The sequence below is a fragment of the Schistocerca serialis genome, chromosome 12, assembly GCF_023864345.2.
Source record: "Schistocerca serialis cubense isolate TAMUIC-IGC-003099 chromosome 12, iqSchSeri2.2, whole genome shotgun sequence".
Taxonomy (NCBI): domain Eukaryota; kingdom Metazoa; phylum Arthropoda; class Insecta; order Orthoptera; family Acrididae; genus Schistocerca; species Schistocerca serialis.
The window spans coordinates 131184175-131206073 of NC_064649.1; the positions used below are offsets into that span (position 1 = coordinate 131184175).

The 21899-nt window shown below is 40.0% G+C and overlaps 1 protein-coding gene across 1 annotated transcript in view; it reads left to right on the forward strand.

Annotated features, from left to right (window-relative positions):
• LOC126428049 (TBC1 domain family member 5) overlaps window positions 1-20279 on the forward strand; it is a 164373-nt gene extending 144094 nt beyond the window's left edge. The window contains exon 14 of the mRNA XM_050089926.1: window positions 11898-20279. Within this exon, the coding sequence (XP_049945883.1) occupies window positions 11898-12299 (402 nt within the window). The 3' untranslated portion in view covers window positions 12300-20279. The remainder of the gene's footprint in view (window positions 1-11897) is intronic.
• The last annotated feature ends 1620 nt before the right edge of the window (window positions 20280-21899 follow it).

Genomic DNA, 21899 nt, shown 5'->3' on the forward strand with positions numbered 1-21899 from the left:
TCTGACTGTTTGAAAGCTATGGGAAAGATCCAAAAGTGTGGAAAATGGGTGCCACATGAAGTGAATGAAAGACAGATGGAAAACCGAAAAACCATTTGTCAAATTTTGCTTGAAAGACATGAAAGAAAATCAATTTTGCATCAAATTGTTACTGGCGATGAAAAATGGATTTATTTTACGAATCCTAAATGGAAAAAGTCATTGGTTAATCTGGGACAACCATCAACATCGACTGCGAAACCAGATCGATTCAACAAAAAGACAATGCTCTGTGTTTGGTGGGATCAGAAAGGTGTGGTGTATCATGAGCTTCTAAAACCCAGTGAAACTGTGAATACTAATCGGTACAGGCAGCAAATGATCAATTTGAACTATGCATTGATCGAAAAAAGTCCCGAATGGGCCAGAAGACATGGCAAAGTAATTTTTTTACACGACAATGCACCTGCACACAAAGCAAAACTGGTTCAGGATACAGTCAAAACACTTGGCTGGGAGCTGCTACCCCATCCACCATATTCAACAGAGTTGGCCCCTTCCGACTACCATTTGTTTTCATCAATGGGACACGCGTTGGCTGAGGAACACTTTGATTCCTACTAAGAAGTCGAAAATTGGGTGTCTGATTGGTTTGCTTCAAAAGATGAACACTTCTATTGGTGTGGTGTCCACAAATTGCCAGAAAGATGGTCAAAATGTATAGTAAGCAATGGTCAGTACTTTGAATAAAATGTTTTTACTTTTCAATTCAAAATTAGTGTTTCATTTTCACACACAAAAATAAAAAACACGCTCATTTCATGCCGGTACACCTGGTATAAAATATTTGTGTAACAACAAAATTGTCTGTTTCCCATTGAGGGGAGGGTGGAAGAGGTGGGGCAATTCACAGCACTTCTGAGCAATTTCGGAACATGGCGGAATATCTCCCGGCTCAGACGAAGGCTTGAATCTGAATTGGCACACCATCGATGAGCAAGCTAACCACAGTCCAAATGTTCTGCTCTTCAATGGCGATTCTGCATAAGGTATGGGTACGTGGTCGATGGCAATGACCGAAAGCAGCTTGTTTGAATCAGCTTCACACATTCTTTTTGTTTTGAGTCTGGCGAACAGGCAGGCCACTCCGTTTTGATGGTCCTAGCATGCTTAAGGAATGTGTTCACAAGAAAAGCAAGATGAGCAAGCAAGTTACCATCAATTAAGATAAAATTGTCACCAAAATGTTGGTGAGACGGTCCAACTATTGATTGCAGAATCTCTTCCCTCTACTGTACAACAATGAGATTGCCCTTAATGACCGTGTGAGGTTTATGGTGTCCTCAAGTTGTGCCACCCCATAATTTCGTTCCACCACCACCACCATTCTTGTTGCCCAGTCTACTTGTTGCATCTTGCTTGAGGCATTCGATATTTCTAGATTGTCTCCAAATATTTTGGCTGTGATCATCAGGATAGAGAGAGATCAAAGTTTCGTCCGTAAAACAACACCCAATGCCAATACTCGGGTGCCCATTGTGCCTGACTTCTTGCCCTATGTAATAGTCTGTGGTGTTGTGGTGTACGGCATAGTGCTCACATGAAATGGTGATTCACATCATTCACTCATCTCCTAACAATTTGATGTTATACACAAAATTCTGTAGTCTCTTCAAATGCCAAATTCAGTTATGGAGCACTCGGCCTACAGTTCCTTTGACTTGGAAGTTGTAGATATTGGTTATCCTGTTGAATGTAAACGGTCTGTGCAGTGTAACTCCTCGACATTACCTGTCAGTCAGAACTGATTCCATGTCTGCACCAGATCATTTGGACTCCAGTGCACACATCATGAAACTTCTCTGGTGGACAAGCCTTTCGCATGTAATGTAATAATGCAGGCCTGCTGATTGGTCACAGTTGTGCTTTGTGGCATGATTGATGTTGCCCTGTTGTTAACAAATGTCTCTAATGTGTGTCTGCTGGAGCTTCGCATTCAACTAAAATGCTGCAATCCATTATAGCCTGGCACTCTACCCATAGCCAGCATCCCCAGTTAATGAGAGAAATGAAAATAACATATTAGCAGTGATGATGCAAACAACCCACGTGTCTCTACAAGAAAGCTTGGATATGTGAACGGGGTCAGCCAAAAGCATGTTTTGCATATAATATGAGGGCAATCTGAAAAGTAATCCCTCTGAATTTTTTACATACCGTGTTTACTCGAATCTAAGCCGCAGTTTTTTTCCGGTTTTTGTAATCCAAAAAACCGCCTGCGGCTTAGAATCGAGTGCAAAGTAAATGGAAGTTCTGAAAAATGTTGGTAGGTGCCGCCAGAACTAACTTCTGCCGTCGAATATATGTAGCGCTACACAGGCATGCTTTGCGGGCACAAAGATAAATACTGGCGCCAAAACTTCTGCGACGGTAAATAAATTTTTTTAAAAAAGAAGGTGTAAGACGAGCTTTTTTCTCCGCCCCGAGTTTCGACCACTGCATTTTCATACATTATCCAACGAAGTAAATACAAATTCCGTGTTGTTCATCTTCGAATGTAGCAGCATTTCAATGTACTACAAAAATCCGACTGGCAAGACTATTTGGGATGTTTGTCAATATGGCCAACTCTACGTTCTTAATTTTTTCCTACCTGTGAGAAGAGATGGTTGCTAATAGGAACTTTTATGAATTGCGAATCACATGCAGTATTTTCTTCAACATAGGAATAATACGGATATAAACATTTTGCCATGTATTCTTTCGTGTTTGCTGCTATCTCATTTAAATCCTGTCTACCTAATAACCTACAAAACTAGTGTGAGACAGCAGCAAGTGCGGAAGAATATACATACCATGTCATGTTTATATTCGTATTATTCTGATGCCTAATAGTGATACAATCAGAAATGAAGCACAGCAATTGACTAGATTTTTAAATCTAAGATGACTAATTTCTGTACAGAATGTAATGTACAAAAGAGGCGTCTGCAAAGATTTTCAAACGGAGAAAAATTTTAGCTAAACTGTCGTTCAGAACATCTATCATACGCAGTCTATTATTTGGTTCTTGTTGATCATTATCAAAGAAAGCAGCAGTAAAATTAACAACAAATAGCAGTCTCTTGCCATTGTTTCACTAATGAGACAATTCCTTTCTTTTTTTTATTGTAAGCGGCAGTAGCACACACATAAGCAAGCCATGCCGCGAGCGGCGACAGGTCGTAAACACTTACTATCAGAATGCGACAAGCAATACGTGACACAGTACAATAATGCATTTTCAGCCTAGAGTGACGTAAACACCTATAACAAAGAGAACGGCACTTATCAGATCAAAGAAAAATAAGCAACCCATTCAAACCAGACGAAGCACGCCTGACGCATAGCAGTGGCTACCTGGTAAAGCTTAACTGCTAAGCTTACGACTCGAACCAAACTACTGTAGCTGTATCGTCATTTATTCTACCTAAATTGTGTCTCATATTACAATAGACCAACTTTGTTTCGATTTGGAGGTGCTGCCTAAAACTTTTCTCTCCCCTCGAATTTCGAGTCTCAAATTTCGGGTGCGGCTTAGATTCGGGAAATTTTTTTTTCTTTGATTTCGAGTCTCATTTTTCAGGTGCGGCTTAGACTCGAGTGCGGCTTAGATTCGAGTAAATATGGTAGATTCATTAAAATTCTACATCTGTATTCTTAGGATCTGTATATCAGCCCTCTACCGCTAGAGGGCTCCAAATGGTAGTAACATGGTGGTGTGTAATGTAACTATGTCCGTGTGTAGAAACAACACACAATGCCAATACTGGGGTGAAGACAGAAAGCACGAGTTCAAAACGTTTGTCCCACATGGATCACCCTGTCCTTCAACAAGACAACGCCAGACCACACGCGAGTGCTGCAACGTCTGCCTCGAGCCGACACCTTGGGTTCACTGTCACTGATCATCCTCCGTACAGTGCAAACTTGGTCCGTGCAATTTTCATCTGTTTCCAAAACTTAAAGAATACCTACAAAGCTTTCATTTTGATAGTGGTGCAGTGGTGCAAGCAGAGTGAGGTTGTGGCTCTGTCACAAAAGTCAAACACTCTACAGTGGTGGTATCAACAAACTGGTCTCCCATTGGGAAAAATGTATTTGTTTGCCAAGATGACCCTATTGAGAAATAAATATGTAGAAGTGAAGTATAGAGATGTAGAATGTTAATAAAGTTTGTTTTATTTAAAAAGCTGCAAGGGTTTTCATATAACAAAAATTTGGATGCATTGCTTTTCAGCACACCCTCGTACATTCCAATACATTTTATACTTTCCACATTTCGTGCTGTTGATAGCTTCATCACACTGACATTCAAAATTGGTAACAGATCTCTGAACAGTGTCTACAAAAACTGCAAAGTGATACAGCATTTTTGTGAAAGATTTTGTTTTCCTCCACTTGGTTTACAAACCACTGACAAATCAGTCTTTGCTGTATGCCACACTTGTCGATTTGGAAATCCACTCTGGCTAAGAGTAGCAGGTGAACGAGTGACCTTGGTATGTTAACTAGTGGTATGGTCATTTCAAGACTCACATGATTGGTCAGTTTTCTATTTATGGAACTCTAAATAACTACAAGTATCTAGACTTTCTGACAGATATTGAACTATAATTATTAAATGACATGCTGCAGGACATAAGGCAACCAACATTACAGATGCCCCACCCGTTCCTGACAGGTCATTACAGACCTTCTAACAATTCACCATTTGGAAATATCATTTAGGAAACACAAAATGACGTTTGTGCTCACCAGACATAACATCTCTAGACATTTGTGTGCAGCAACTCTTAAAACACAATGTCTACCAAAAAAATCAACTCCCAGTGACACAAAATGCCATATAACACGGGCCTGTCCTGCTATAACTCCAGATGAAAGTCCATGTATGGTATTGTCTGCCTGTAATTGCTTTATAGCTTTGTAGCATATATCACTGCAGCTCAACATTCTGAACACTTGATATGAATGTCATAATATTATAACACATGAACCACACCTGTGTTTTGTATTCGCTTACATTTGGTATTGTAGGGCAGACATTCGTGGGACTCTTCTACTCCTGATGGCAGCACAGGTACTGTTTGACTGAGATCAACTCGTGTTATGTCACTGAAGTGCTTTTTGACAGCTCTTTCTAAAGTTCTAGATAAAAGTACTTCTTAATAAAACATTCAGCAGCCTAGATCACATAAATATTTCTTTATTTAAGGTAACTGGTTTCGACAGACTTTGCTGTCATCATCAGGTATTAAAAAGCAGCACATTATAAAAGGTTTGTTGTAAGTAAAGTATTTAAAAACCTAAAGCACCTTGTGCAAATGGTTATGTCCACATCACAAATGCTTGTTGCATCTCAAAAACACACTACACAGTAACACATCTGTTTATGTAAACTGGACCCATGTAAAATGGACACATTTCATAACAAGATGATTTTTGAAGACCTGAAGATGGTAGCAAAGTCTGTTGAAACAGGTTGTCGTGAATAAAGAAATTTTTACGCAATCTAAGCTGTTGAATCTTCAGATTGCTTCACGGAAACATTGCGTACTTTCTAGGTAGTATCACTTATTGACCATACAACCATAAGGCAGGAACTCGTGATGCACTGTCAAATTGTAATCGAAGAAAACGGAGAACCACCTTCAGGTGTGACATGTGATTGCACTACTTGAAATTCCCCCCTCCAGTCTTGGCTACTCTGTCATTTTCCATTGGGATGGTTGGTCTTCTGTTTCAATGTTGTACCTGTAAGTCTGTGTTTTATCACCTGTTATAATCTTCTTTTGAAGTTCTGGATTGTTGTCAGCTTCATTCAGCAGTCCCTGAGCGATATGTAAGTGACATTGTTTTTGGTCAGAAATCATCAGTTTTGGAACAAGCTTTGCTGCTACACATTTCATGTCCAAAACATCTGAAAAATTGCTTGGCATGGGCAAAAGTATATGCTGACATCATTAGCAAGCTCTGTAATGGTGATTTGATGATTTTCCAGAACCATTTTCCATACTTCTTCCACATTGTAGTCAGTAATCGGCGTATTAGGGCATCTGGGACAGTCGACATCTTCAGCGTCTTCTCGACCCTCTTTGAAAAGTTTACACCACTCGTAATCTCTTGTCACACTTATCGTAGATTCGCCGAAAGCCACAGTCAGCATTTTGAATGTGATGCTACACTTCTTCCATTTTTCAAAAAAAAATTTAAAGCATATTCCTTGATCCATCTTGTTCAAAAGTAAAAATCTGCCAAGCACTTGAAAACAATTATAACCTTCTTGACTGTTAACAATAAACTAAACATTCAAAACACCTGAAATGCAAACATACATCAGGAACAAGTGTACCAATGAGGTAATTATTTTTAATCGGCTTTATAGAGCCCACAAATTATAAAATTCCCGTTACTTTTTGATCGTGTCTCGTATATACACTGTGTGTCAAAGAAATTTGAAATAAATAAGAAAGGGAGGAGAGAATGAAATGTAACTTCACAGGTTGGGAGGATATTTGATGTTATTTCAGTGATCACAAAAACGAGTCAAATTTACATAGAGGTACACAGCTTGGGCCCACTTATCTGTATGAAATTGCACCCTCTGGCCTGGCTGCATACACCGATTTGTTTGGGAAGATCGTCGTAGAGCTGTTGTATCCTCTCCTGAGGCAAGCTGGTACACAACTGTCATAACTGAGCCTCGATATCCCGACTACTGACACTGGGATGTAGTCGACATCCGAGCTGCCTCTATACGTATTCTGTGGTAGACATAGCTTTGGATATTGTGGGCCACAAGAGGTCCCAGCACGACACAGACAGTCCGTAGACACACGTGCAGTTTGTGGAGGAGTATTGTCGCGTTGAAAAATGGCAGCACAATACTGTCATACGACAGGTAATACGTAGGATGCGGGGTGTCCGTTGTGTACACTTGTGCTGTCGGAGTTCCTCAAGTCACTACCAGCCGTGACCTGAAGTCGTACCCAACGGGTCCTCACACCGTGATGCCAGGAGTAATGCCTCTGTGCCTCTCCGAAGCACGAGTACTGGAAGAACAGAACTTCTCCCCATACGGCTGCCAGTAGTGCAGAATTGAAATGCATTGCTGAGCACGATGCGATGCCACTAGCAGTCCTCACTTCTCGTTCCCGGGGCGATTCCCATCGCAGACATTTGTGGTGTGGTGTCAGCAGTAGCCTGTGCGTGCACGCCGATTCGCTAGTCTGACTGTTGCTAGCCTCTGAACCAATAGTGCAGGAGAATAAAGACTGTTGCAGAGACATCATTACTTGTTCGCGTATGGCAGGCACAGTTGTGAAAGGTTCGAGACGTGCTCGGTGTAAATTACGGAAGTGCGTGTGTGTGGCGGTCAGTTGTAATCGACAGGATCTTTCATGGCTGTTCTCATGTTCCCATCCAGACCGAAATTGGGCCACTGGCATCTTCGAGTCCCCACAAATCTGGACACGGCAGAGTTTGGCCGGGCAGCGAGGTGGAGACGCACGGTGAGGCCTCTTTCAAACTCTGTCAGATACTGCCCGGTGGCTGTTCCACCTAAAGATGGCTACACAAATCATTCACACACTTGCTGATGTTGTGTACCTGTACGAAGTTGCTCTCATATCTGACTGTATCTTCTGGGTGATTAACTATTTTCTCATAATTATTTGTAAAATAATTAGTGTGAAAAGGGGCAAGAAATTTCAAGCGATTTTATGTTGTAGTTATGTTTCAATTATTGGTATATGGAAATTTAGATTAAAGAAACCAAGGTCTTTCAGTTGGAAGAACTCGATCAAATATCAGTAGAGTTCTTGCTGTCAGTCATTGAATTTTGAGAGTAGTAGATTCGTGAGGAAAATGGGCAGCTATATGTGCTCCATAACAGCACAAGAATAATGTGTCAAAGTGGCACTCGAGCCTTAACAATAAAAGTTTGGTCCTCCACTTGAGAAGTAAATAAATTCTGTTAAAGTGTCTCATTCTGTAGCTGAATGATTAGTATGGCAGACGGCCATGCGGGGGAGCTCAGGTTCAATTCCCGGCCAGGTCAGAGATTTTATCTGCTCGGGTACTGGGTGTTGTGTTGCCTCGTCATAATTTTGTCATTATGGGCATGCAATTCACCGAAGTGGCATCAACAATCCCAAATGGAGTCTCCCAGCCAAAAGTGTCGTATAACCATTTCATTCCATTTCAGTTGGTTTCTATTAAAGTTCTGTTGCACACTGAATTACATAAATTTAAAGGCTCTCAATTCAACTAAACGTGTAGGGATTACAAATACAAACCCCTTAAATTGGAACCATCATGAAGCAAATATTGTAGTGAACCAAAGACTGCATTTTTTTGGCAGTACACTTAGAATATGCAGGAAATCTACAGAATATGCAACAAATCTTCTAAACAGACTGCATACACTATAGGATCCTTACCGCATGGGACTGACGACAGACATCAAAAAAATTCAAAGAAGTGCAGCCCGTTTTGTATTATCACAAAGCAAGGGAGAAAGTGTTCCAGGTATGATAAGTGAATTGGGGTGGGAATCATCGAAACAAAGGTATCTTTCATTGTGGCAAGATCTTTACACAAATTTTGAATCACAGACTTCCGCTCCCAATGGCAAAATATTTAGTTTATTCGGCCTACATACGAAGAAGTGACCATTGTAATAAAATAAATTGGAGCTTGGATGAAAAGATTGAGGTGTTCATTTTTCCCATGGGCTATTAGAGAGGAGGAGAAGCAATCTGAAAGTTGTTGATGCTAAGCACTTAAGTGTTAACTGCAGAGTAATCATGTAGATGTAGATCATGACCAAATGCTTTTGGTCCTTAGAAAACCTTTGAAGTGAATTATCTAGATTACATTGAGTCTCAGCCATTGGAAAGTTGACATTTTTCACATTAACAGATAATATTCAGAGGTGGTGAAGAAAGTGAAATCCTGGCTGGAGACTGAATCCGAGATCTTTGGATTTGTAGCATGGTGCTTACCAATAGAACTACATAGCCACGCCACAAAATGTAAATACATGTTGTGAGAGAAAAGGCACATTAATTCATTTTACCAGACACCTCAACTACTGCTCTTGTATGGCTGCTGTGTTGAACAAGTTCTTACATCAATGCTATATAGATACTTTAGTAAAAAAGCAGCACTAATATTCAGTCAAATCTGTGATGCTAAGATAGGCAACTTGTTTAAAAAACAATGTACATTTTCGCACTTTGTCAGACAGTAAATGTAGTATTCTGGGCCTACAATATCAGTGGGTCACAGATGTACAAAGGCAAGCCATACAAAGAGCTGGGTGTAAAAGTTTGTGAGGTATGAAATGGGATGATCACATAGGCACAATCAGAGATAGTGGTGGGATGACTGACTAGTTTCAGCAGCTGAGTGGCAAGTCAATTGTTTTTTCATGCAGTGTTTTTTCCAGTTGAATAAAATTAGGCTACTACCCTGTCTCATTGCCTTCTCAATCAGTGCTTCCCTTCCATGCCTATTGACTCCTATTAACTGCCCTCTGGTTTCTGTACAAGTTGTAAATAGCCTTTCACCATGTATTTTACCTATGTTACCTTCAGAATTTCAAAGAGAGTATTCCAGTCAACATTTTCAAAAGCTTTCTCTAAATCTACCAATGCTATAAACGAGGATTTGTCTTTTCTTAACGTATCTTCTAAAGTAAGTCGTAGGGTCAGTATTGCCTCACATGTACCTACATTCCTCCGAAATCCTAACTGCACTTCCCCAAGGTCAGCTTCTATAAATTTTTCCATTCTTCTTCTTCTGTAAAGAATTTGTGTTAGTATTTTTCAACCATGGCTTGTTAAACTTATAGTTGGTAACAGTCACATGTGTCAGTACCGCATTTCTTTAGAATTTCAGTTATTATATTCTTCTTGAAGTCCGAGGATATTTTTCCTGTCTCTTACGTCTTGCACACTAGATGGGAGAGTTTGGTAATGGCTGGCTCTTCTAAGTCTATCAGTAGTTTTGATAGAATATTGTCTACTCCGGGGGGCCTTGTTTTGACTTAGATCTTTCAGAGCTCTGTCAAATCCTCCTCGAAGTATCATATCTCCCGTCTCATCTTCATCTACATCCTTGTCCATTTCTATAGTATTGCCTTCAAATTCCTCTCCCTCGTGTAGATCACATTCTGCCTTTCAGCTTTCCCTTCTTTGCTTCGGATGGTTTTCCATCTGAGCTCTTGATATTCATAAGGCTGCTTCTCTTTTCCCTAAAGGCTTCTTCAATTTTCCTGTAGGCGGTATCTGTCTTTTCCCTGGTGAAATATGCTTATAAATCCATACATTTGCTCTCTAGCCATTCCTGTTTAGCCATTTTGCACTTCCTATCAGTATGATTTGTTAAATGTTTGTATTCCCTTTAGCCAGCTTCATTACCTGCATTTTTATGTTTTCCCCTTTCATCAGTTATAGTCAGTATCTCTTGTGTTATCCAAGGATTTTTAGTAGGCCTTGTCTTTTTATCCATTTGATCCTCTGCTGCCTTCACTATTTCATCTCCTAAAGCTACACATTTGTCGTATACTGTATTCCTTTCTGCTGTTATAGTCAACCATTGTGTAATTCCCCCTCTGAAACTCTCAGCAACATCTGGTTCTTTCAATTTATCCATATCCCATCCCCTTAATTTCCTTCCTTCTTCCAATTTTTTCAGTTTTAATCTAGAGTTCATACCCAATAAACTGTGATCATAGTCCACATCTGCCCCTGGAAATGTCTTAAAATTGAGTATATGATTCCTAAAGCTCTCAATCAATAATCAGCTACAAACCTTCCGGTCTCCCCAGTCCATATTCACCAACTATTTCTCCTTCTTTTCCTTTTCCTACTATTGAATTCCAGTCCTCCATCACACTTAAATTTGCATCTCCCTTAACTTTCTGAATAATTTCTTCTATCTTATATTTCTTCATCTGTGGAGATAGCTGATATACAAACTTGTACTATTTTGATGTGTGTGGGCTTCGTGCCTGTCTTGACTATGATAGTACTTCAGCTATGCTGCTCATGGCAGCTTAGCTGCATACCTATTTTCTTCTTAGTTCTTAAACCTACTCCTGCATTAGCTATATTCACCCGATCAGAAGTGCTGTTCCTCCTGCCACCAAACTGCACTAATTCCTGTAAAACATACCATTGTGGCAGGGTGGTACAGCAACCAGTTTCAAATTATATCAGAATAAAACTGCGTGCCGGACAGAGACTCAAACTCAGGACCTTTGCCTTTCGCAGGCAAGTGCTCTACCAACTGAGCTACCCAAGCACGACTCACGCCCCGTCCTCACAGCTTTATTTGTGCCAGTATCTTGTCTCCTACCTTCCAAACTTTACAGAAGCTCTCCTGTGAACCTTGCAGAACTAGCACTCCTGAAAGAAAGGATATTGCGGCGATATGGCATAGCCACAGCCTGGGGGATGTTTCCAGAATGAGATTTTCACTCTGCAGCGGAGTGTGTGCTGATATGAAACTTCCTGGCAGATTAAAACTGTGTGGGGGGTGTACTCTGTCACGTTCTTCAGTGGTTTTCAGGATATCGACACAGATGTAAAAATTGATCCACAATTTAAATTTCTCACAGCCCATGTGAGTGCCAAAAGATCCGATATCTTCAGGAGAAACCTCACGAGACATCCCATTGTTATCAAAGTAGCCAAATTTATGCACAGGCTGAAATTTACTTCCACAACTGTGGATATCCACAGAGTCACAATATACAGAAATGTTTTTCAAGCTTCGCAGCACTGCATTACCTGCAGTTACAGTATTACGGTGCGGGCAAAGGGTCCCCGGGCCGATTCAGCACGTCAGTTTTCTTTTTCTGTCCGCAGCTGTGCGCACTGCTGACCTCCAGACAGGGTGCGGCACCCGCGGAAGTGGAGCCGGCGCTGGAAGCGGGGGAGCTGCACGCCCACGCGCAGGCCCAGCCCGCGGGCACGGAGCCTCCGCGCGTCTCGTCAGTGCTGCCCCAGCCGACCGGGGGATACCGGAGGAGCGCCGCACCGCCCGCCCAGCTGCCACTCGGGGCACCGGCCGGCAGTGGCGCCCCACCCGTCGGTGCGCGGGGAGCCCAGCCGCAGCCTCGCGACGTCCAGATGAAGGTTTTCCGCGAGCACGAGGGCTCGACCAGCTCCGTGGAGGGCGCGCCGGTCGAGAACCCTCTGGCTGCGGCCGTGGCGGCAGCGTGCGTCGGGCCGGAGGAGCAGCCTCGAGAGGCGGCGGATAAAATGTAATGCCTGCGACAGTCCTGCTGGGCTGCAGTCACTGTACAACCAGAGAGAAGTCTTGTGACTCGTCTATTAGAATACTAGACTATTGTATAGCATCATTCCAGTACTCTTATTATCATTCTTTTTTTATCCATTTTCTCATTTTCATTCTTTCTCTTGTTTCTCGCAGCTGGAAAGCGTGAGCAGTGGTGGGATGTATCGAAACTTCATTTTGGCCCCCCACCCCCCTCTGTGATTTAACTCTCATATTTTTTACAGGCAAATGTTAGCATTATGCCTCTTCTTGTTAACTTGTTATTGCTCTTTCTTCCATTTCTTCTTCTTTTCTTTTTTTTCCTTCTTGCAGTTGTCTCTCCTTTGTCTTCTTCTTCCCTCCTACCTCCTGCAACATTTTGTATAACACAGCCACATTATCCATACTTTTAAATACTGTGCCCCAATCTCCTCCTACTTCTGATGTGCCAAAGACAGCCTGCTGTGAGAATAAACACAAAAGCAAAGCAGCACACTGTGGGTGAAAGTAAAAATGCAAAATTTGGGGGAAAGAATGTGTAACAAAATTTAAAATGAAACCGCAAAACTAAATTAAGTAATTGAAATGCGAGAGGAAGCAAGAGGAAGACAAAGTGTGCATAGGAAGTTCATCTCTAAACTTGAGTATTCATTACCTTCTTGCCTAACAGACATGGATTCAGTGTTATCTACATATCCCTCGTTTCTTGCCTGCTTGCACTCTTGAAGGAAACCACTTCTATTTTTGGTAGCCCGTGATTCTTACTCGTAAACAGTTTTTTGTTCTCATCACTTTTGCACTCGAGTGTTGCTGTTTCTCACAATTGATGCAAAGGGGCTTTTCATAGATTAATATATGGCTTATTATTTTTGTAATCTTTTGTATATTGTATCTATAGAAACTGTTCATATGCTATTTGAATTGTGAAAATCTTTTCAGTAGCCCTGTGTGTCTACAAATATTTACCCAGAGTGTATATAAAATCATATCGCACTTAAACGTTGGATAATTAATGGCTTTTTATATTCACTGCATAGTAAGTAAAGCAGGCCCACACATGGGAAATCGGTGTTAGAAAATGCGTTCTGTATTAGTGTAATTGCAGTCCGAATTATTTTTTAAAGTACAGCTCTGCATTATTGTATCGCGTCATATGTTCTGGCTGTACAGTACTGTATTGTGGTAGAGCATGTGTAAGAGAATTGAAAATATTGACCTGTTTGTTTTCAGCTACATCATTTGAGAAAACAGAATTCCATGGAAGATTTTGCATACATTATGGACTATTTACTAGAAAATATTTTGAAGCAATAGCTCCGTCATCTGTACAGGGAGTTTTGTTAATTGAGCAATCTGTCAGTTAACACTGGAAGAATTCATTGTTATAGATGGGTAGATTTACTTCATGGTGCTTCAAATAGATTCATCCATATGTAATTTGATGTGTAAAAGTTCTCAAAGTAATTCCTCGGAATAAGAATATTTGTTATTCAGTTATTGGTAGAATGTTAAAATGTAAATGTATATGTTGCAGAGTACAGGGGTATTCGTTGAATGGCAAATAATAACAGAATACAGGCAGATAAGATGCATGATTCATTTGGGATTGAGCGTGGACTGGAGATGTGTTAAGTAATCCTTGTAAACGGCTGTAATTTTAAATATGCACATGTAAATAAGATATGCATAATTTGTGTGTGTGTGTGTGTGTGTGTGTGTGTGTGTGTGTAGCTACTGGCTGTAAATATCAAAGCAGAGAGTGTACAATATTGAATTCCCATTCTTAGAATTGTCATATTTTCAGTGAATGCTGAACTGAGGGCTACTCTACAAAAAGTAATGACTGGGGTCTTTTGTTAGTGAGTTCTCTGCTTTGATGTCAGTTTTGAATTTATGTAATGTAATTGGTAATGCGACAAATTTTCAATTAGTGTGCCTAGCTCTCAACAGTTGATAAATAATTATCCCTACATTTCAATTTGCATTTTAAAATCAACATCAAAGTCTTTTTGTGAAGTAAAATTGTACGTAAGGATCATTTTCTGTTATCTATGTAGTCCATATTGCACACTTGCCCATGCTCGTATATTGGTTGCGAATAATTCCATTTTTCACCAGTAAGACTATTGTTCTTTATGACCAGTATTACTTTTAGTCGATCAACTATAAGCTAGACAGTGAGGATGTTCACAGCTCATATTGTCAAATGTTTAGTATCTATTTGAGAGCAGTTTGTAGATGGAGTGGTTTAAATGCAACTACATATTATTATTCTGATTGTAAGGAAGGTTTCTGAAGGTAAGGGGAATATGTTGCCTGTTATTTGTCTAACTGAAAATATGACGGCTTACATAAATGTGCAAGCTTTCAGAGCCAGTGGCTCCTTCTTCTGGCTGAAGGGTTGAAGGAGAAGGAATGGGGATGAAGGAAAAGGACAAGTGAGGATTAGGAGAGTTTGGAAAAGTTGCCCACAACCCCGAGTCATGGGAGACTTACCAGACTGGGTGAGAATGGAAGACTGAGTATTGGAGACTACACCAGACAAGTTATGAAAACCAGAGAGCTTAAAGGTGAAAGATAGAATAATAAGCAAGTCATAGATTACTGACAAAATATCAAGCAAGAATTGATAAGAGTGGAAAGCTAAGTGCATTGTATGTGAAACATGTATAGGGTAGGGAAAAATAGACAGACCAGAAAACAAAATATATAGAAAATGAAAAGAGGTGTGGAAAGGAATAGTTACTGGGAAGAAATGCTGAGGCTGGAGAAACTAATGTAAATGAAGGCCATATGGGTGGCGAGAACTGAGGACATGTTGTAATGCCAGTTCCCACGAGTGAAGTTCCGAGAAATGGGTATCGGGTCAAAGGATTGAGATAGCACGTGTGGTGAAAAAGGCTGTGAGGTCACAACTGTCATACTGTGGAGCACACTTTGCAACAGCATATTGTCTGTTGCAAGTATACACCCTCTGTCTTTCCTTATTCACGCTAACTAATAACTTGGTGGTAGTCATACCTACGTAAAAGGCCAAGCATATGTGAAACGACACATGTTGTGTACTAGCAGTTATGTAAACAATGTTCGGCCTTTCACATTTGTATAACTACCACCAAGTTATCAGTTAGGGTGAATGTACTTAGAGGTTGTATACTGGCAACACAGAATACCTTGTTGCAGAGCATGCTCTACAACACGCAGATGTGACTTCAGTGCCTGTTTCTCAACAGTTGCCATCGGGATTCTGCCTCCAGACACAAGTTTCTCAGAACTTTGCTGCTGGTAACTGGTGCTACGTGTCTGTGGTTCTCACTGCCTACCTGCTCTTAATTTACATTAATTTATTTGGCACCAGCATTTCTTCGCTCCCTTTTAATTTTCTATATCTTTCATTTTCTGACCTGTCTATTTTTCATCACCCCTCCCCCATGTCTGCCACGTATAAATCACTTAGCCTTCTACTCTTATTAATTCTTGCGTGATTTTTGTCAGTAATCTCTGTCTTGCTTCTTTATTACCTTACCTTCCACTTTTGACCTCTTAAGTTTTTCAAACTCATCCAGTGCAGTTCCCAACAATCAGTCTGTCCCTCTCATCTCATTCAGTAAGGATTCTGGACAACTTTTCCAAACCTTCTCATTTCCTAAGCCTTGCCATTGCTTTTCCTTTATCCCTCTTCCTTCCCCTTCAGCCCCTCTGCCAGAAGGACGAGCCACTGGCTCTGAAAGCTTGCACATTTACCCGAGCTTTATATATTTTCTCCTGCTGCGGCTTGGTGAGCAGATTTTTATCCATCCAATTACATTATATTTTCAAAAATCGATTATTTTCATGAGAGCATGTCGGTGGAGGTATTTCCCCTGTCGGTAGTCTCTTTCCAGCTGCATGCGTGGTTTCTGAATTCCCCCGATATCCAGTTTTCAGTCAGTGAAATTCAGAAGTCTTCAGGCCAGTAGTCATTGCCAATGAGCATTCTTTACTTTTGTGTGTGTTTTTATTAAACTCTTCTTACTGTTTCGGCGTAACGTACAACTACTTCTTCTCCTGCGCCAAACTTGCCAACACACCAATGTCTTCAGTTACTATTTCCTTTACACATTCCAATCTCTTGTCTGTCCCTCCACAGCTGCTTCTAAAAACTATGGATGTATTTTCGTGTTGTCTCATCACATGTCCCATCATCCTATCCCTTCTTGTTGTGAATCTTTTCCACATATTCCTTCCCTTGCCAATTCTGCAGAGAACCTCCTCATTTCTTACCTTATTGGCCCAGTTAATTGTCTACATCACCACACATCAGTCACACTTCATTACTCTTCTTTTTCAGCTTCTACTCAGTCCACAATCCACTTAGGTTTAATACTGTGCTCCAAATGCACATTTGCATTTTTGTCAAATTGTGGGTGACTCCTGCCAACTGCCTCCAAGGCAGTCCGCCTGTGGGGCGGGAGTCAGTTCTGTAACTTGCTGCCTTGCTGCACCCCCCCCTCCCCCTCTCCCCCCCCCTCCTAAACATGTCTCAGAAAGTGCACATTTTGTACAAAATAACAGCAGTTTGTGCTCACTTACGGTTTTAATATGTCTTCCTCTTTGTGCATCAGTTTCTGGTTCTGAATATGCTCCAATAGATACAGCATACTGTATTTACACCATCTCTTATTTAGAACATAGTGAGAAATTTAGTTTAAATTACATAAATATTTCTTATTACTTCTGGACTAGTAAGTGGATTTTTTCCAAGATGCATTACAAATTATGTGGTATTTTTATTCTAGTTTTGTGCTGAAAATGGCCTTGTACACAAATTTTGGAAATTCTTTTGTTTTGTATTATTATTATTATTATTATTATTATTATTATTATTACTGAACTCTAATTATTGTTGTTTAAAATTTAGTTGCAACATATTCACTCACATGAGAAATGGTTAAGTCCAGAAAGCTCAGTCACTAATTAGGAGTGGCCCACAAATTCCTTGCTAAGGAATTTGTACATGTCGTTGGACATGTCTTTGCTGCCCAGAGCCTCAGCATTATTTTCTCAATTTTTTTTTTTTTAAACTGCCAAGATAATCATCTTCAGTAGTCTTTGAGCAGAGAGAGCGTGGAAGAAGTGCAGCAGTTGCACAGAGAGGTACTGGGGAAGAATAGGAGCAACACAGTTTTCATTCTCGGTATATCCGTTGCTGCCGCCATCATATTTAAATGCAATTTCTATAATTATAGTTTTGTTGCCTGTTCTTAGATGTTCCAGTTACTAGCAAAATTTTTCTGTATATACCACATGTATGTGGAAAAGAGAGGCCTGAAAGAGTAAAAGAGGTGCCTCACTATTGTATTTGTTTGGGATTGTTTGAAGTGTGTTGTTGTACCTCCACTATCACTGAGAATCTCTACTGTTTGTTAATGCAATTTGACATTTTTCCAAGTCCCTTAACCCCCATCCCCCATCCATTCTGGTAACATCTTACCACCACCTTACTAGTCAAACAAAAGAAGTAGTTAGGTATAGTGTTATACATTTTGCAAATTTTTCGCCATTGTACAATAGCAGTGTAAAGTCAGGAGATCGCAATTTATCATAAATGTTATTTCTTATTGTAATTAGTTTGTAAGTGATATCATTCCAGTAATCATCTCCATGCTTATCAAGCAGACATTCCTGTTTAACCCTAGCAGTACCAACACATTCTCCATAATGTGTACTACCAAGGGGGAGGGGAGGGTGGTATACTTTATACCCACCAGAAAAAAAAAAAATTTAAAAAGAAAATTTTGTTAATTGTTGTTAACCTTTATTAACAACATATTTTTAAATAGGTACTGTTGTATAAGTAGGGTCCAGAACCTGAAAATATCTTAGCACAATCTCAGAAATATCATCACATTTTCCACAATGTGTATGCCAGCAAGAAGGGTACTTTATAATCATAGAAAAGTTGTAAAAAATGCAAATTTCGTTGATTTTTCTTGCCTTTTTTTCACAACATATGTTCTAAAGGTGTATAGATGTTTGAGAAGGGTCCTGAACGTGAAAATATGAATGACATTTTTTGTAATAAGTCACATTCACTACTACGACTCAAATTTTTTGGTTAAGTTTAACTGAAAAATTTAAAACCATTTTGGAATTTGGTATAGGAAATCATTCAATTGTGTGTATAAAGTTCACGGCTAAATTACAATGTTTTCAGATGCTGAGAATGAAGTAACCGATCCCCCTACCCCCGCCCTCTTGGTATTGTGAAGTTTAAAGCATATTTTCATATCTGTATATAGTGTATCAGGGATCTTGTATTAGTGTTAAGAAAAATGTTTGTACTAATTTTGTTACTCATAAAGGTGCACTATGTACTTAAGGGAAAAGTGAATCAGTCAGTATAACATTGTTTGTGTTACTTTCATTTCTGCGTACTGTGCTTTTTTTATAATGTGCTTATTGAAGCTTTCTCATGTAAGTGTAGCCATTTGCTTTCGGATGCATTTTGTAAGATTTCTGGCTGTTTCTATTACTCTCATTCATTGACATTACTGCAGAGCTTTCTGTAAATACTCGATATCTTAAAATTTACAACATCCGTTGCTCAATTAGTATTACATTGCTCACCGAGTATTCTGCTTGCGGTAAACTCCAGAAAAAGTTCGCCGGTAACTTGCTTCCTATTGAAGGTATAGTTCCTATACTATTATTTGTAGATACTATTTAATTTAATAGTGCAAATTCTCATTCACAATCTGTCAAGAATTATTAGGATTTGAGAAAAATAGTAAGGTAGGTTATGGGGTGGAGTGTGTTTGACAATAAATCCGATCTGACATCGTAATCGTCGAGGAAGTCCTGCACGGAATAAAATTGATTTTAATGAAAAGCACTGACTGGGGGATGAGTACAGTAATAAATTCAACAATACAAACTGCTAACGTAATGCTACGGCATCAGAAATGCGTGAGCACTTACAAGTTCAAGTTTTCTGTCCTGAGAGCCTAACCATTGAACACTGCCTTTGTCTCAAATCACATCACCTTTCTGGTATGTTACTACATTACTTTTTACCTTTCGCAGTGACTAAGTTGGTTTGGTTTCCTTTCCTTTTCCTACACTCTTTACAGGTTGCATCCCTTAGTACTGAAGTGACCAAACAGAATATTGTGAGAACAGTTCACAGCTGAATGCTGCAAGTTAGACCAAACTGTTTGGGTTTCTTTGGTATTCATGTATTAGACTTCTTATTTTGACCATTTTATCACACACACATTTCCGTAACAAAAGAAATTTCCGTGCGAAGTACCAATTTTTACGCTGGACTTTTTTCTTCTCAATTGCAGTAATATTAATTGTGACAAGTATCTGCAGAATTGTTTATAAGATCATTTATTAGGGCATGTGTCATTGAGAGCAGAATACTTTACATTACTTTGGTGTATCTGATAGCAAGTAGGTGCTACACGGTTCATTCCTTAGTAATAATGTATTGTGGCATATTGTCTGTGTGAATCGTGTCGGATATTCGAGACACACTCGAGGAATAATGTCTGTCGCGTGCCGAGAATGTTACAAAGTGTCATTCCTAAAGTTTTGATGTGAAACATTTTAGAGCATCTTAGTAAATGTTTGGCTTCCACAAATATCACAACTACTCGAAAAGCCGTAGTATTACTTATTAGGTGCCAAAGTGTATTATTTGTAGTTGTAGCCCAAATGGAGGACTTGTGCAGAAACTGGCGGATACACGTACTCTTGAGCTACTCGACAGTGTAGAAGATAAGGCAAAGGAAACACTACGATCTATCGTTTTCGTATTTCAGTTCTCAGATCAAAACTTAGAAATTTGCATTCTAGATAATTTCCTTATGATTTTCATTGAATTTCTTGAAGATTATTTGCACATTTTAATTGTTGCATTGACTGTTTTATTTTTATATGTAAAAAGAATATTATGTGACAAATACATAAGTTTGTAAATAAAATATTCCTGAAATACTTAAAATTGTTCTTTGGTAATAACTAAACATTGGCTATTAAATTACTTTCGGATTATGGAAAAAATAAGAGGCTGATTAATTGATATGTTAATAGTAAGCTAAGGAGGTCCAATATCAACAGTGGCATAATAAAACTGTTTTTCACAATGCAGGACAGCTATTGAGCAGCAAATAGTTATGTGGGCAACATGTTGAAATGAAATTTCACTATCAAGGTCAAGTTCTTTGTTAGAATGTGTGTGCACACACTGCAGCATTAGAGTAGTAGTGGAGAGGGACAGGTGGAGGCCAGTGGGAATTCATAGGCAAGGGTTTGTAGCATGTTCTACATCTACATCTGCATTTATACTCCGCAAGCCACCCAACGGTGTGTGGCGGAAGGCACTTGACATGCCACTGTCATTACCTCCCTTTCCGGTTCCAGTCGCGTACGGTTCGCGGGAAGAACGACTGTCTGAAAGCCTCCGTGCGCACTCAAATCTCTCTAATTTTACATTCGTGATCTCCTCGGGAGGTATAAGTAGGGGGAAGCAGTATATTCGATACCTCATCCGGAAACGCACCCTCTAGAAACCTGGCGAGCAAGCTACACCGCGATGCAGAGCGCCTCTCTTGCAGAGTCTGTCACATGAATTTGCTAAACATCTCCGAAACGCTATCACGGTTACCAAATAACCCTGTGATGAAACGCGCCACTCTTCTTTGGATCTTCTCTATCTCCTCCATCAACCCGATCTGGTACGGATCCCACACTGATGAGCAATACTCAAGTACAGGTCGAACGAGTGTTTTGTAAGCCACCTCCTTTGTTGATGGACTACATTTTCTAAGGACTCTCCCAATGAATCTCAACCTGGCACGCGCCTTACCAACAATTAGTTTTATATGATCGTTCCACTTCAAATAGTTCCACACGCATACTCCCAGATATTTTACGGAAGTAACTGCTACCAGTGTTTGTTCCGCTATCATATAATCATACAATAAAGGATCCTTCTTTCTATGTATTCGCAATACATTACATTTGTCTATGTTAAGGGTCAGATGCCACTCCCTGCACCAAGTGCCTATCCGCTGCAGATCTTCCTGCATTTCGCTACAATTTTCTAATGCTGCAACCCTCTGTATACTACAGCGTCATCCGCGAAAAGCCGCACGGAACTTCCGACACTATCTACTAGGTCATTTATATATATTGTGAAAAGCAATGGTTCCATAACACTCCCCTGTGACACACTAGAGGTTATTTTAACATCTGTATATGTCTCTCCATTGATAACAACATGCTGTGTTCTGTTTGCTAAAAACTCTTCAATCCAGCCACACAGCTGGTCTGATATTCCATAGGCTCTTACTTTGTTTATCAGGCGACAGTGCGGAACTGTATCGAACGTCTTCCGGAAGTCAAGGAAAAAAGCATCTACCTGGGAGCCTGTATCTAATATTTTCTGGGTCTCATGAACAAATAAAGCGAGTTGGGTCTCACACGATCGCTGTTTTCGGAATCCATGTTGATTCCTACAGAGTAGATTCTGGGTTTCCAAAAACAACATGATATGCGAACAAAAAACATGTTCTAAAATTCTACAACAGATCAACGTCAGA